Below are 16,741 nucleotides of genomic sequence, written 5' to 3' on the forward strand. Positions count from 1 at the left end.
ACCACTGCACCAACATGAGTCGTTTCGATACATTTTTTTTTTTTGAGATGAAGTCTTGCTCTGTCACCCAGGCTGGAGTGCAGTGGCACGATCCTGGCTCACTGCAACCTTCTCCTGCCTCAGCCTTCTGAGTAGCTGGGATTATAGGCGTGTGCCATGAAGCCCAGCTAATTTTTCTTTTTGTATTTTTAGTAGAGATGGGATTTCACCATGTTGGCCAGGCTGGTCTCAAACTTTTGACCTCAAGTGATCCGACTGCCTTGGCCTCCCAAAGTGCTGGGATTACAGGCGTGAGTCACTGCGCTCGGCCCTTTCAATACATTTTAAATCAATTGGCAGCCCTCATAATCAGAAAAGAGGATGTCGTGCCATCTAGCATTATCTTACAAACTCCCTGGACGAGGTCCCTACCAACAATACTCCTAGCCAGACACCTGATGATACTTCAAAAGCACCGGGAACCAACACTATAATGACGGGTTCAGGAAAAAAAAAAACCACTCTTATCATGCCTTAAGTTATGTCTAGTTGTCTTTGACATTTAATTTCAATTTTCATAGAAATTAATTATGGCTCTAACATTTACATTGATACTGACCATGTGTTTATCTTACACAATGCTCACAATGTTAAGCTCTGAATGCAGGCAAAGTAGAGAAGTATGATGCTTTTATTTATTTAGCATCTATGGTGCCATATGAGATCAATTTCTTCATTAAAGAAAAACAAACCAGCAGAAGAAAAAAGAATTTTTAAATTTTTTTCTCAGTGGCAGAATCACATAGCTGTTTTGATATAGATTTCCAGTAGATCTAAAATACTGCTTTGGGAATTATAAAGATTCCATTACAGAAATACACAGAACAGAGGATAAATACAATCACATCAGTTTATCAGATGGTTGCACTGAACATCTTTTGCCTTACTTTTCCTATAAGAAAAGTTTGCAGGATCAAATAAAAAATTCTACTAGCAGCATACGACTCTGGTTTGGGAGAAAAAACCCTGAAAGGAAAAGATAAAATCAATAACCTGGTACGCTTGCAATGAAATGCTTTGTCTCTGCAGAAGTCTGCATGTTTGTGAATATTTCACATAAGAAATTTCTAATTTCAAAAAAACTGAAGGAATTCGAACACGTATTCTTCATAAAAAGAAACGTTTGCTTTTCGATGCCTTCTTCCCTTGGAACATAAGCTGCTTTAAGAAAGGTGGCAAAAGCTTTAATGAACAACATTTTGTTATTCATCTGAAATACTTGGACAGAAAATTGGCAAATTTGGTATATGGTTCAAGAAGTAAAACGTTAGGGATTTTATAAAGCTAAGTTAAAACATGCACATTTTCTACTGCCAAATGGCCAAAACCTTAAATTGTCTTTAAATCTAAAAGACTAAGAATCTTAGGGGAAAAGCCACTTTCTAACATATAACAGTTAACACTGCAACAGGAGTTAATAGCAAGTTAACAGAAAGTATTAAGGAAAAACAAAGTAACCACTTAAAAAAACAATAAACATTGTTAAAACCCAGAGTTGCATTCCAATTTTAAAAGAAAGTTTAACTATTGAAGTGAATAATGATGTTCATGCTGTTTAAATGTTCTTATGAAAATGATATTATCCATGCAACAGCCGGTATAAAGCACTGTGAATGAACATGCTCAGCAGCGTGTACTTCCAACGAACTCAGAATTACACATGATCATATGAAGAATATCATTCACCAAGGACAGTCCCAAAGCATCTAAAAAACCTAAAGATCTGGACAGACAAAGCAGAGATACATTTTATTTCTTATAAAGAGTTACATTGTAACATGCCACTCACATTATAGCTACAATTACACTAGTCACAAGTTTTAATCTTACAGAATAAAGCTATAGCATGTGAAATTACAATATATTTATCTTCTTTAAAACCATTTTTAAAGAATGGCAGATATATCATTTATTAGAAGCCAAAACCAACAGAAAAATGTAACTGGTAAATGCAGCCAAAATGTATTTGTGGCTAATTAAATGCTGCAACAGATTTTTTTGGTCCATGAGGCTGTTAAAAAACAAAAGGTTGGTAAGGGATTCCCATTTATCAATAGAAATGAAAAGTTCATGAAAAAAATTCAATACATATTAAAACATTTTAACAGAATGCTTTTTTTGTGTGTGGTGAAGCACAAGAAATATCTCTAATAAATAACGGGTGTAAACAGGTAAAAAACTCAAATGAATTAGGATGCTTTCATATGAATGTCTAACAATCGTCTTTTGAAGGATATCAAAAACTACCAGATTTTCTTTGAATGTCAACTGAAATGCAATTATGATTTCTTCTGTTAACATATACTGGATTTACTGCTTGAGATCAGCAAACCCTGGCCCACAGGCCAAATCTGACCTGCTTCCTGTTTCTGTAAATAAAGTTTTATTGGAACACAGCCACACTCATTTACGTGTTATCTGTGGCTGTTCTTATGCCATACAGCCAGAGATGAGTAGTTTTTACAATGATATTTTAAGCCCATATGATTCCTGTATTATTTACTATCTGATCCTTTACAGAAAAAATCCGCCCCTGCCCTAGGGGGCTAAGATAGTGTATGTTTTTTTTACTTTTATTAACGCTCTGTTTTCTCTTATTCTAAGGCATGTGTGTAATCCATCTCTTTTTAATACCTCACTTTATTTGTCAGTGTATACCTTGGAAACTTAACATGTTAGCTGAATTACCATCTTTAATATATTTGGAACATAAGTATATGTCCAACCAGAACCTGTTTGATTTCAGGTCACTTGAGAATTCTCCAGGAGTTATATGACAATAAAATGGATGCACCACACACCAACAGAATGGCCAGAAAACTGTACATCTTATTTTATCTTGAATAAGGAAGCTGAATAGCAAAAAGGATAACGAAAACCATATATACTTTAAAGTAAATACCATTGTAAATCAGAGGAAAACAGCTTGAGTTTTCAACACACACACACACACACACACACAAACACACACACACACACAAACACACACACACCCCCAGAGCCATCCTCCCACCTGTCACAAACAAGAGCTATAACATAAGCAAAGTATATTTGTTTTATAAATATATTACTGTCTATATACATATAGATACATCCATAAGACATGTTAAATAATTATTTGTATAATCAATACTACTTTAAGTTTTTTGTGTACTTTAAAATTACACATTCTATTAAAAATATCAAAATAATTCTTTTAAAATACCAAGAATAAAACCAGTGAAGAATCGCTTTCCATCCAAGTGGTTCTAAATCTTATCATTGGCTGTCCAGACCCCAGACTTGGTCGTTCACAACTCAAAGAAACATAGTTCAATTAGAGAAAAGTTAGCCATCAGAAGCACTCCCCCAACCCCTGTTTTTAATACCTCATAACAAATACATATTTGTGTATATATAGATATATATAAAATACTCTTCAGTTATATTACATATTCTCATAAATGAATTTTCATAAAAACACAAAGGTCAAGTTTCCACCAGTATCAAATATTGTATACTGGTGTGCATTTCTTCCAAATGTGTAGGTCAGTGACAAACTCTTATCAGGATATCTAGAGAGATCATAAAAACAAGACTGAAAACGTCTGTATCACATGCAAGAAAGAAGGAAATACCAAGAGCCAGTATTTGGCCAGTTAGGTACTATTCCCTCTGGACTAAGACACAGAGACAACAGACTGGCTACTTACTGTGTAAAGTACAGTCAACTGTCAATTATTCAGGGGCAAAATATTCCAATCTGAATCCTTTTTTTGTTTTTGATCAGTTGACCATTTCTGGCAATTTCACTTATTAACACACCTCTCTGGTTACTTATTAGCAAGTCTGGTAAAAGATTTGGTTAGAGAGAAAGTTTTGGCTAACATGAAGGCTTGTGATCAGCTATGGATTTAATTTAATGATGGACTCCTTTGACTTATTGCTTTAGATAAGTAAGAATTTGCTGTACCTAAAGTCTGCCAATTATCTCATTCTACAGCTCTGAACGCAACACTGGCGATTCAAAACAAGGGGACAAATTGTCCTCTTCACATAAGAAAACTGCTATTTTTAAACTCATAATTAATTACACTGAAGGATTTAGTGTGGGTAGTTCAGAGCTATTCACTTCAGTAGAGGTGGCAGCTGGCTACACTATTTTCCCATAATTTAAAATCCATGAGGCAATGACAAATAGTCAGCTAATAACACAAGAAGGTCAAATTCAAAGTGTCACACACATCTCACCTAAGATCTCATTTAAATAAATGTAGTAAAATTTGGTGAATGTTCAAATAAATGGTAAAATGAAGAAAATGGAAGCAAAACCTACATGTATAATTTAAAAGTGATTTCATACTAAAAAAAAAGTCTTAGAATATGACTAAAATAAAAGATATTACACATCTGTAACCCTAGTTTTGGCACTGAGTTAGCCTCTATGTTTAAACTTGCTTTATAGTGACCAACCAAATCAAGGAGAACGATTTCACAGGTGAGTAGCGTTGCTCTCAGACAGACACCACTCACAATGGGTTGTGTGGTCTCACCCATATTATTTCTGGGTACAGATGAGTGCCACACTCATTTCAAACACAACAGCAATAATTGTGTAGAATACCACTTTCCTGAATTAAGTTTGCTGAACACGGTTCAGATTATTGGTTATGTCAATATGCACAATGCCTTTTAGAAGCATTTACTGTATACCCAAATCCTACTTCGTGCAACACACAGTGTCGCACAAGTAGTGAAAATGTTATCCTAGTCAAAGGTGCTTGGACATTATTTTCAGGCAGCATTTTACCTTTATTTTAAGTTCACACTAGGTAAGTTTTAGGAGAAAGAAAATGCCAATAAATTTATGTAATGTGTTTTAATATATTATATAAAACTAAGACAAACACTTTTATTTATCTAAATTGTTATTTTTATTTTCTAACCTATTCTAGACCTCAATTTTACTTAAAAAATTTGTATTTAAATAAGGGATAAAATGTTGCCCAAAAGTCTAATCATAGTTACATACTTGTGTTTTAACTAGATCTACAAATCAAAACAGTTCTTATAGTTAAAAAGATACAATTTGTATCAACAGTAAAAGGTACTTTCTGGTTTTTCAGGGCTTTACTTCAAACTGTAGCATGTAGAATAATCAGAATAGCCAGGGCATCTAAGCAGACTACAGAAAAAGATCTGAATGAGTCTGTTACACAAAGTACAATTCAAAATCTGGAGGCAACCGTCAAGTGATGTCAGTCACACAACTGTCTGCCACTGGCTGCAAAATCTGTCTTCTAATCCGCAGAAATGTATTCACCGCTAGCAAAACCCAGGACTTTGAAACCAGAAATATCCCTTACTAATACTAGAACAGACCTTAGTCTGTATCTAAAACTACACTATTTGTGGCAAGAATCTGGCCTTAATAATATAACAGGCCCCCCAAGAAAACTACCTTCAGGAAAATGGAAAATATACAATATCTTACAAAAATTTTAAGTTACCATTTACAACTTCTCCATCACCATTTCTATAGTGCAGTATCAAGAAATGTTGCATATCCTCAACACATAAACCCACCTCAGGCCAGCCTTGATAAATAGCAGGAAAGCTAAAGAGTATGTTAAATATAAAAGTTGCATTGTGAATAATTAGATTCATTAAAAACAGGCAAGTGCTGTGAAAGGGTTATTTTATCCAGTATTGTTGTGCCCCAAAACAAAAAGACAGACATATTAAAAATACAGGTTAATGGAAATCTAGGAATTCAATTCCACTTCTACTGTCTAGAAGCACATCACAGCTGGATAACAAAGCTCTAACCTGTAACAGTTATAGCTTTTGCCTTATTCATTTAAAAAAAATGGAAACATTTTTTCCATTGATTGCATCTGCTTTCTTTTAAATCAACCATATTAAATTAACTAATTTCTTAACAGAAAAAAATCCAAACAAAAATAACACAATGAAAAGTGCCATATTGTAAATCATTCTAATATATATACTGTTACCCATTTCAACATAAAACTGGTAACTTACATTTTGTTTAAAATATAAAGTCAGTGCTGTAGTATATCTTTGTTTCTATAAATAATGATTATAGCACAAAGAAGCCCACTTTCCCCAAATAAAAATAACTTAAAAAGCTGTAAAAGAGTCTAATTAAGCTTGGCTCGAAAAAACAGTTTGCTAGGTCTAGTCAAATGTCCCACATTCTGAAGGTATTGTAATTGCTTGCAATTGATAGACAAACACCAAGTTAATAAAACACAAAACAAGGATAAAAAGTGCTGCATATAAACCCCTGATGCACCAAAGATTAATATCAAAGATCACAGATACATCTATTAAATCAAACTGGAAAAATTTCCAGCCAAGGATATAGCTTTAAAAAGGAAATGTTAAAAAAAAGTTTAAATGTAAAGCAATCCCGTGATACTTCCACCATGTGGGGCTATACATACAGATTCCATGATACAGTATTTCACATAAATGGATACTATATAACCTCCTTGCTGAGAAGGAGATCACATGTGCTATTGTAGCAAACCTCCCTCAGCATTTGAGCTGAACAAAAAACTACTAAACACCACAAAGATGCATCATCTTTCAATAACCCAGCTGGGATTTCTCCACTAAAATGGCTGCGGCGAGCTGCTGGGCGTCTGTCATGTGAGGATTCCTTTTCATGACAATTCTCACAAGGTCAGGTGGGAAGATGTTGCACAAATTGATATAAATCTTTTCTCGGTTGTCTTGATACCTGGGGGGATCTTGCGGCATTCCACAGTACGGGATCCGCCAGGCCGGCTCCTGCTGCTCGGGGAGGCTCTGGAAGGTGAACTGCTCATAACACGGCTGCGTGGAGTTATCGGGCAAGGAATATGTCTGCCGGTACCCATAGGCGTCGATCCCATAACCCGGCCTCTCCCAGCCTCCCAGGCCTTCCTGGCGGGAATAAGGCTTTCTTTGTCGTGAAGGAGAACTATCATAAAGTCGAGAGTCAGAGATGCTGTCTATTCTCGTGGCCACCAAGGACCTCCCTAGGTGTGGTGCCTTAGAGTGTGCTGAACTTGGAGGAGAGGGGTAGTCGCCGGGACAGCTGGACCGGGCGCCCACAGCGGGGTGCTGCAGGTGCAGAGCCAAGTGCGGAAGAGGAGGCTTGTGATGGAACTTTGGTTCTTCGTGACTGTAACTTTGCACTCTGGTTAAGGGGTCGTGGAAATTCTGCAGGAAGGGTTGAGGATTAAGGCGGCTGTGAGGGTGCATGTGTTGACACTTCAAATTCTCCTCTAGCTGTGGGTCGGGGGAGCTGACATAGGACCGGTCATTGTAACCCACGTAGGAGTCACTGCTCCCACAGCTCATGCTCCCTTCACTGCTGCAGTCAGAAGCTACGGAACTTATTCTATAATCTGTGTCTAAGGAGAAACGCCTTTCAGGGCTTCGTGGGCCTGAGAGACTCAGATTTGAGTATGCATTCAACATGGAATAATATCCAATGTCGACAGGCGAGTCACATTTTGGATACTGTTCATAAGGCATTAGCGTTCCATGATTTTTGGTTGCCATCATCATTGGAGGATATTGTCCCTGTGGTCTTTGATCCTGAGGTGGGAAATGAACTCCAGATGGAAGGCCATTGCTTAAAGATGTAGTGCTTTGGGGTTTTGCAGTAGAAGTAGCCGGGATGCTAACTAAGGAAGGTACAGACCTGGTTTCCAATTTGTTTTTGGTGGGAAGCTTTTCTTCTAGGTCTTGGTAGACTTGAGTCCTTATGCTTGGATCTGATTGCCTCTTTGGAGCACCTCGTTTGACATCAGAAGAGCTATCAGCCTTGGTGCTACAAGGAACACTGTTGCTTTTCACCAGTCCTCCTTCGTTTGCAGTTTTGGCTGCCGTATTTCTAGACATGGCACGGAGTTCATCAGCCACTGACCGCTGCGGCTGGCTGCCCCTTTCGGGATGATAATATTTGCACTTGTGTCCATAGGTACACTTCTTTCCTAAGAAGAGTAAAATTAATTAGGCAAAGGAGCATACCATCAGATCCGGAAAACACAGTTTGGCCCTATGATTTTAACGTGTAGAAGAGACAACGACAGAAATGGGAGCTGTTTTAAGTGTCACCCTGTTCTTTACTCTTGAGAAACGTCACTTCTCAGTCTTCTCACTTCCTTACTATCAAGAGCAGTAGGAAGTTGGCCGAATGAGTAACAATCACCTCCAGAACTTTTTTTTTTTTTTTTTTTTTTGGGACAGAGTCTTGCTCTGTCACCCAGGTGGAGGGCAGTGGTGTGATCTCAGCTCACTGCAACCTCTGCCTCCTGGGTTCAAGCAATTCTTATGCCTCAGTCACTTGAGTAGCTGGGATTACAGACGTGTGCCCCCACGCCTGGTGAATTGTTTTGTATTTTAAGTAGAGACAAGGTTTCGCCATGTTACCTAAGCTGGTCTCAACTCCTGGCCTCATGTGATCTGCCCACCTTGGCCTCCCAAACTACTGGGATTACAGGTTTGAGCCACTGCGCCCAGCCACCTCCAGAACTTTTGGCTAATACCTCTGTGTCCTCAACTCCTCCCTGCCTCTTCTCTTCCAGTAGGACTTTATAATTAGGTAGGAAATTCTGTCTTGAAGAGCACAGTGTACTATTGTAGGGCGATAGAACCATGCTAATCTGATTTGTATCTAGATGAAAAAATTCCAAATTTTTATTCACTTCGAAGCTAACTTCATGTAGAATTAACAGTGTTTTTTGAACCATGTTTTAATATAAGGAAATGCATTTGTATTGAATCCAAACAGGTAAAAATAAGTCTTTTTCATGGCCAAGACATTTTCTGAAATTTAATTGGAATCCAAAGACGTGCATATTATGCCATCCAAAATTTTAAGTGTTTATTTTTATTAATAAAAGTTTAATAATATATTGTGTTCTAACAGCATATACTCAATATTCATAAAGCAAGTTACCATATGGACAAGGCTGCTTTTTGTGTTCAGGAACAATAGGTTTCTTCCTCAGAAAATTATCCAGACTGGGGCCATGTCTGCCAAGAGGGTCATCAGGGGGCATGAACCTGTCACAGAGAAAATAAAAAAATGATACCTAAGTTGGAAGCTGATAATTTAATTCTAAAAAGAGGACAAAGATTTGTTCACTCTAAGGAATTTTTTTTGAAATTTTAATCCAAGCGTTTTGATTCAATGTTTACAGAGTAAAAAATCAGTAAATGAAGTTCTCATTTCTTAATGAAAATTCAACTGTTTCGAGCTCTGAAATTGTATTTGTTTTCATTCAAGTAAGTTTTGAGTTGAGCATATCCTATTAATTCTTCCTTCCTCTCAGTCTTGGGATTTTGTAAGGGTTTTAGAAAATGATTTCAGTCACACTTTAGGAGTTTCATCAACATAGACCTCATGAAATAGATTGCTGCAGGTGGGGCGAGGCGGAGAAGCTGAGAAGGGACGGGCTAGAACACAATGGGAAGGTACAAACTTACCGAACACGGGTTAGTGCCAGGCACTTTACACACTACACCATGGTGTCCTAACCATGAGCCCATGAAGTATCAGCTCCATTTTACAGACAAGTAAACTTCTCTAATTTAGGTTTAGATAAATTAGGTGATTTTTATCCAATGTCCCATGGCACAGTCGAGATTCAATTATATCTAACTCCAATCTATTCTCTTTCCTATTTGAATGCGCTTCTCAGCTGAGATAGAAAAAATGCTAAGGAAATAAACCTAGTATTTTGGATGGACTAATAAAGAAGAGAAGAATTTATGGCATGAATAATGAAAAGAAGTTACACTTGAAGAATTCTGCTGTTCATTATATCACCATTTGAACTTAAACCCAAGTATTTACCTATAAAATGTGAATAATGGGAATAATGTAAGAACCCTTAAAGGAGTGTCAGCATGGCTGATTATTAACACTTAGCAAACACAGTGTTCAGTATTATAAAACAATATGGTAACATTACATGTTACAAAACAGAAGATAAAGTCACTCAATCCCACAATCTTAATACAATTACTTTCCATGTCCGTCATTTTCATTGTGCACATATCATTTTACATGGCTTTAATCAAACACAAATATGATATTACACTTTGTCTTTTTAACATAAAAAACTTTCCCATGTTTCTTAATAGCCTTCATAATAATTCTTTTTATCTTTTTGACACAGAGCTTTGCTGTTTCACCCAGGCTGGAGTGAAGTGGTATGATCTCGGCTCACTGCAACCTCTGCCCCCCGGGGTTCAAACAATTCTCCTGCCTCAGCCTCCCAGGTAGCTGGGATTACAGGCGCCCACCACTAAACCCAGCTAATTTTTTTTGGATGTTTAGTAGAGATGGGGTTTTGCCATGTTGGCCAGGCTGGTCTCAAACTCCTGGCCTCAGGTGATCCACCCACCTTGGCCTCCCAAAGTGCTAGGATTACAGGTGTGAGCCACCACACCTGGCATAATTCTTTTTTTCATAATAACCCTGAAGAGCTGAATAATATTCCAGTAGGAGATGTATCATAATTTGATTGATTTCTCTACTGTACATTTAGTTGCCCTTGAATTCTTGCAATTATAAATAATACAGAAATGAACACATCTGGTCTTTATTTATTCCTCATTATATATTCCAAGAAATGAGATTTTTGGGTTGATAGAACACAATATTCTTGAGGCTTCTGTGAACCTCTGCCAAATAATATATCAGTACATCTTTAATAGCATGAGGCATACACAAAACTATTGTTGTGAATTAAATGAGTGAGAAAATATTTTCTTTTTAGATTCATTTGCATTTCTAATTGGCACAAGAGGTGAACTTTTTCTACATATTTATAAATATATTTACTTCTCATGAGACATGCTTGTTGATGTCATTTGTTCATTCATCAACTTTTAGACTCTCATCATGGCCAGAATCTTAAACTAGTTTAAGAACTTTAAAAATTCATGTACAGTCACACACTGCATAACAGCTTGGTCAACAATGGACCGCATATATGACAGTGGAGCTGAAAAGTTGCTGGTAACGTGATAGCATAATGTATTACGCATGTGTTTGTGATCATGCTGATGCTGGTACACACAAAGCTACTGTGCCCCCAGTCATATAAAAGTGTAGCACATACTATTACGGACTGTGCATAATACTTGATAAACTACGATGTTACTGGCTGTGCATCATGGCTCACACCTGTAATCCTAGCATTTTGGGAGGCCAAGACAGACAGACAGCTTGAGGCCAGGAGTTTGAGACCAGCCTGGCCAACATGGTGAAACCTTGTTCCCACCAAAAAAAAAAAAAACAAAAATTAGCCAGGTGTGATGGGGTGTGCCTGTAATTCCCGCTACTCAGGAGGCTGAGGAATGAGAATTGCTTGAACCTGGGAGGCTGAAGTTGCAGTGAGCCGAGATGGTGCCACTGCACTCCAGCCTGGGCGACAGTGCAAGACTCCGTCTCAAAAAACAAAAAAACAAAAGAAAACTAAAAAGTCCCCAACTGCGTTACTGGTTTATGTAGTTACTATATTATACCTTTTGTTTTTATTTTAGAGTGCATTCCTTCTACTTCTAAAAAAAATGTTAACTGTAAAACAGCTTCATGCAGTTCCTTCGGGAAGTATTTCAAAAGGCATTGTTACCATAGGAGATGACAGCTCCACGCACAGTACTGCCCCGGGAGACCTTCCAGAGCAACAATATGTGGAGGTGGAGGACAGTGATTCTGATGTTCCTGACCCTGTGTAGGCCTAGGATACTGTGTTTGTGTCTTAGTTTTTAACAAAAACTTTAAAAAGAAAGAAAAAAATAAAAATAGAAAAGAGCATATAGAATAAGGCTATAAAGAAAGAAAATGTTTTTGTACAGCTGTACAATGTTTTAAGCTAAGTGTTATTACAAAAGAGAAAAACGTTTTAAAAACTAAGAGGTTTATATATTAATAGTAAAAAAGTTATAAGCCAAGGTTAATAATTGAAAAAAAAGTATTTTTTGATAAATTTGAAATAGCCTAAGTATACAGTGTTTATCTACAGTGGTTTATGGTAATGTCCTAGCCCTTCACATTCACTCACCATATACTCACTGACTCACTTAGGACAACTTCCCGTCCTGCAAGCTCCACTCATGGTTAAGTGCCCTATAGAGACGTACCATTTAGAAATCTTTTATAGTATATTTTTATGGTAAATATACCTCTTCAGTGTTTAGGTATGTTTAGATATACAACCATATCGTACCACTGTATTACAATTGCCTACAGTATTCAGTACACTAGCATGCTATAAAAGGTAGCCTGGGAGCAACAGGCTGTATGTATCATATCGCCTAGGTGTGTGGTAGGCTGGACCAGCTAGGTTTGTGTAAGTACACTCTATGATGTTCACACCCATGATGAAATCGCCTGAGGACGAACTTCTCAGAACATATCCCTGTTGTTAAGCCAAGCATGGCTTATTCAGTAAGCGATCAACGCTCTACATTGATTGTGAAAGGCAGTCCCCTTTGAGGGTGAAGATGGGAATTCCCCCTATGTCTGTTTCCTCAGGTTCTTCAGACAGAGTCTTAGAAGACTTCCTCTACCTTAGGTGTTCTGTGAGTGACTTACAGGGAAAGGTGGGGCCTGCCACTCACACCGGGCCTCCTGTGGCAATGATTCTGCAGTTTTCCTGACTCCCACTGAGGAACAGTGGGGAGATCAGTTGTTAGAAACCTGTTTGAGGTCTGGACAGTGGCAAAAAGAGAATTCTGTAGCAGCTACCAGGGATAGTTATATTTTCACAGAAGCAATATCATTGGCAAGTAAATGGTTTTACTTACTTGTCATTGACAAATGAATACATTAATAATCGTTCATCTATGAACTTCTTCCATTCTGGTTTCTCATTAGCCAAATCCCTGTAGTTATCATTGGACACAATGATACCATCCGACTCAAAAGCCAGCTTCACGATGAACCTGTCGTCATAGCACACCACTCTCCTCCCCTGGACTCGCCGGGATGGCGTGAACACCAGGATTTTCTCCTTTTCTAACTTACGTAAAATTTCCTGATCTGCAAGAATAATGATGGTAGGATTTCAGAAACGAAATACACAGATAACACACATGGCAACTTTCATACAATGTGAAATTCTAAAACATTAGCTGTATATATGTAGTCCTTTAATTAGGGATTATAATTTAATTTGTAGATACAACATAATTTCCAACTCTCAATAGTATTTTTCCTTCAGGAATTTTAATAATAAAGGCTTTAAAAATAGTTAAAAAATATGAACAGTGTAAAATTGAAACATGACTGGGTAAATTCTGTCATTATGTGAAACTTTTGCTTAAGAGCTGGAGCCATCAGCACGACCACTATGGACACAGCTTCTTCCACGTTCCTACTTGAACACCATTCTAACGGAGCAGCTGTATGTTGTGTGGGGTTCAGGTGTGAGCAATACTTTTTTTTCCTCCTAAGTTTGTTCGCATATTTTGTAGTTGTTTTCTTCCAACTAGTGGGAGAGTATGAAAGGAAGCAGAAGTTGTCGAGGTAGCAAAGGGAAAAATCTTTAAATGCAGAAAGTTCAAAGAGAGAGGAGGCAGTGAGGTCACAAGTGTTGTTATGAACATGGCTATGATATGCTTCATGACCTTTCTGTGAGACAGGGTAACGAATGCCAGCATTCTCGTGGGGGTCGAACTGAGTAAGAAGTAAGAAGTGATTATGTGGAGAAAGCATCTGTTGATTAGAAAAGGCCGGGTAGGCCGGGCGCGGTGGCTCAAGCCTGTAATCCCAGCACTTTGGGAGGCCGAGACGGGCGGATCACGAGGTCAGGAGATCGAGACCATCCTGGCTAACACGGTGAAACCTCGTCTCTACTAAAAATACAAAAATCATTAGCCGGGCGAGGTGGCGGCGCCTGTTTCTCCATGTTGTCAAATGCAGTTGATAAACTATGAGAAGTACATGAGTTAACTTACGGCAAAGCAGCTAGCACAGTGCCTGGCAAGCTCTCAATAAACACTGTGCTCTTCAACTTAATTTTGTTTAATAGATGTAACTGCCGATCGCCGATCTCTTTTTTTTTTTTTGAGACGGAATCTTGCTCCGTCTCCCAGGCTGGAGTGCACTGGTGCGATCTCAGCTCACTACAACCTCCACCTCCCAGGTTCAAGCGATTCTTCTGCCTCAGCCTCCTGAGTAGCTGGGACTACAAGCGTGTGCCACCATGCCCAGCTAAGTTTTGTAATTTTAGTAGAGACAGGGTTTCACCATATTGGCCAGGGTGGTCTCGAACTCCTGATCTCGTGATCCGCCCGCCTGGGCCTCCCAAGGTGCTGGGATTACAGGTGTGAGCCACTGGGCCGGCCTACTGTTGATCTCTTTTAGAAACGAAAGAATATCAATGCAAAATCGAGTGCCCCATCTCAATTATAGGAGTTGTCATATTATAGTTTTGTGTGTTAACCTGATAAGCATTTTGAGGGCAGGTGCCATATGTCATTTATCTTTGTATCCATCAGCACCCAGCCCATGAGGCATACCAGTAGATGTTCAGTGACTGTCTGTGGAGTGAATAAATGAGTTACTTAAACCGATATACTCTGAAGTCTTTCAGTTCATTCATAGTCTTACATTCATGAGTAATCTATGACATTTATTTGCGAGGATGTTTACTCATTTATGCCATGTCTTGATTCTCACCAAAGTGAGTTGTAGATTAAGTTCGGTGGCCTCACAGTCATCATGCTTAATTTGCATTTAATTGTTAATGAGGTTAGAAGGACATTAATTAGAATGACATAAGTAATCCTGACCTAAGTAATATGGGTTCAGTAAAACTAGAAAGTTAACTGAATTTCTAGTTCTTAGCACAGCACTTGATACACAGCTAGTGCTTGTTTAATATTTGATAAATGAATGGAAGATTGGCAAAAGTGCTAATCTGAATCTACGATGCTGACAACTTGAAAATATTTCTTATCAAGTGTCTTTTTTTGGTGCAGTGAAAGAGTATTAGGCTACTCAATTTACCAGGTATTATCTGGTTGAGGGATTTAGTCAAGAGAATTATTACCCTGGGATTATAACACCTAAAAGCCTCTGACATTAGTTTGGCATTTTACAAAGCAGTCTGCATACTGATGTGTTCCAGGGACTGGCATGCTGGTATTTTTAAAACTAAACTTAGACACAGTGTACTATCATTTTCTCTTCTTCTTGCTTTCATATTCCTTTCATGTTCAGGAAGCTTTAAAGTCATTTACATGCTTAAATATTGTTTTTCTTTTTTTAGTTTACTTTATCCCTTCCCCCGTTATCAAAACATTGTTAGGTTCCCTGTAGAAAATTAGAAAGGTAAGGACAAGTACTAAGAAGCAGGGAGAAATAAAGACCTCACAAAGTTGCAACCAAGAGGCAATTACTGTTAACAGTTTGGTATATTTCCTTCTCATCATTTTCTGTGTATTTTGTTCTTTCCATTGTTGATATATGTGTGTGTATATATATGTATGCCTGTCTGTGTGTCTGTCTATAAAATCTGCCTTTTATGTAAAACAGCATTTCCGCAGATCATTAAAAATTCTGCCTGAACATTCTAATGCATATTCTATCATATTGATACATCCTAATTGATTGAACCATTCTTCTAATGAATGAACACTTTTTTTTTTCTATTCTAAATAATAACACTGCATGGGATGTCTTTGGTCATAAGTATTTGTCTGTACTTCTGCTTATTTTCTTGGAACTTATTCTTAGAAGGCGAACTAGTAGATCCAAGAATATTAATATTTTAAGACCAACTACTTTCTTGACAGGTTGCAACAATTTCCACAGCAGCCTATGAGTAACTGCTTCAGGGAAATGAGTGTTATCAGATTTTTACTTTCTGCTAATTTTTTTTTTTTTTTTGAGATGGAGTCTTGTTCAGTTGTCCAGGCTGGAGTGTGATGGTGTGATCTCAGCTCACTGCAACCCCCGCTTCCTGGGTTCAAGCGATTCTCCTGTCTCAGCCTCCCTAATAGCTGGGATTACAGGTGCCCGCCACCAGGCCTGGCTAATTTTTTGTGTTTTTAGTGGAGACAGGGTTTCACCATGTTGGCCAGGCTGGTCTTGAACTCCTGACCTCAAGTGATCCATCCGCCTTGGCCTCCCAAAGTGTTGGGATTACAGGCGTGAGCCTCTGCGTCTGGCCATCTCTGCTAATTTGTTGGGTAAAAAATAACATTGTTTAGATTTGCATTTATTTAATTACTAATTGGGTTGAACTTTTTTTCTTCTTATTTAGTGCTTGCATTCTGGGAGTTGTCTATTCCTAGCCTTTTGATGCTTATATACCGGAAAGAAGTTTGTTTGTTTTTTTAATCAATCTGTATGAGCTCTTTGTATTAAGGACATGATTCTTTGTTGGATTTTTTTTCCTTAGGCAACTGGTCGATTATCATTTTTAAGAAAGTTTCTCAAAATGCAGGAGCTTTAATTTTGATATAATTTTATCTCTCTTTTCCTTAGTAATTTCTTCTAAAAGTTTTAAATTTAGAAAATTCTTTTGGTCTCTGATGGTTTGATTTTTGACAATTAAGTCTTCAATCACCTGGAATTTATTGTTATATGGTGTAAGATAAGGGTCTAAACAAGTTCACTTTTCCCAAAGGGTTATCCAATATTTGGTACTACTGGTTGAATTATGACCTCTCTGCTTTA

At 37.8% G+C, this 16,741-nt stretch overlaps 1 protein-coding gene across 1 annotated transcript in view; it reads right to left on the minus strand.

Moving 5' to 3' along the window:
- Positions 1-518: 518 nt before the first annotated feature.
- ZC3H12C (zinc finger CCCH-type containing 12C) overlaps positions 519-16,741 on the minus strand; it is a 39,934-nt gene continuing 23,711 nt past the window's right edge. The window contains exons 4-6 of the mRNA XM_011992159.1: positions 12,862-13,096; positions 8,999-9,105; positions 519-8,030 (exon numbers count right to left, since the gene is read on the minus strand). Of these exons, the coding sequence (XP_011847549.1) occupies positions 6,634-8,030; positions 8,999-9,105; positions 12,862-13,096 (1,739 nt within the window). The 3' untranslated portion in view covers positions 519-6,633. The remainder of the gene's footprint in view (positions 8,031-8,998; positions 9,106-12,861; positions 13,097-16,741) is intronic.

Source organism: Mandrillus leucophaeus, unplaced genomic scaffold (genome assembly GCF_000951045.1).
Source record: "Mandrillus leucophaeus isolate KB7577 unplaced genomic scaffold, Mleu.le_1.0 Scaffold1101, whole genome shotgun sequence".
NCBI lineage: Eukaryota > Metazoa > Chordata > Mammalia > Primates > Cercopithecidae > Mandrillus > Mandrillus leucophaeus.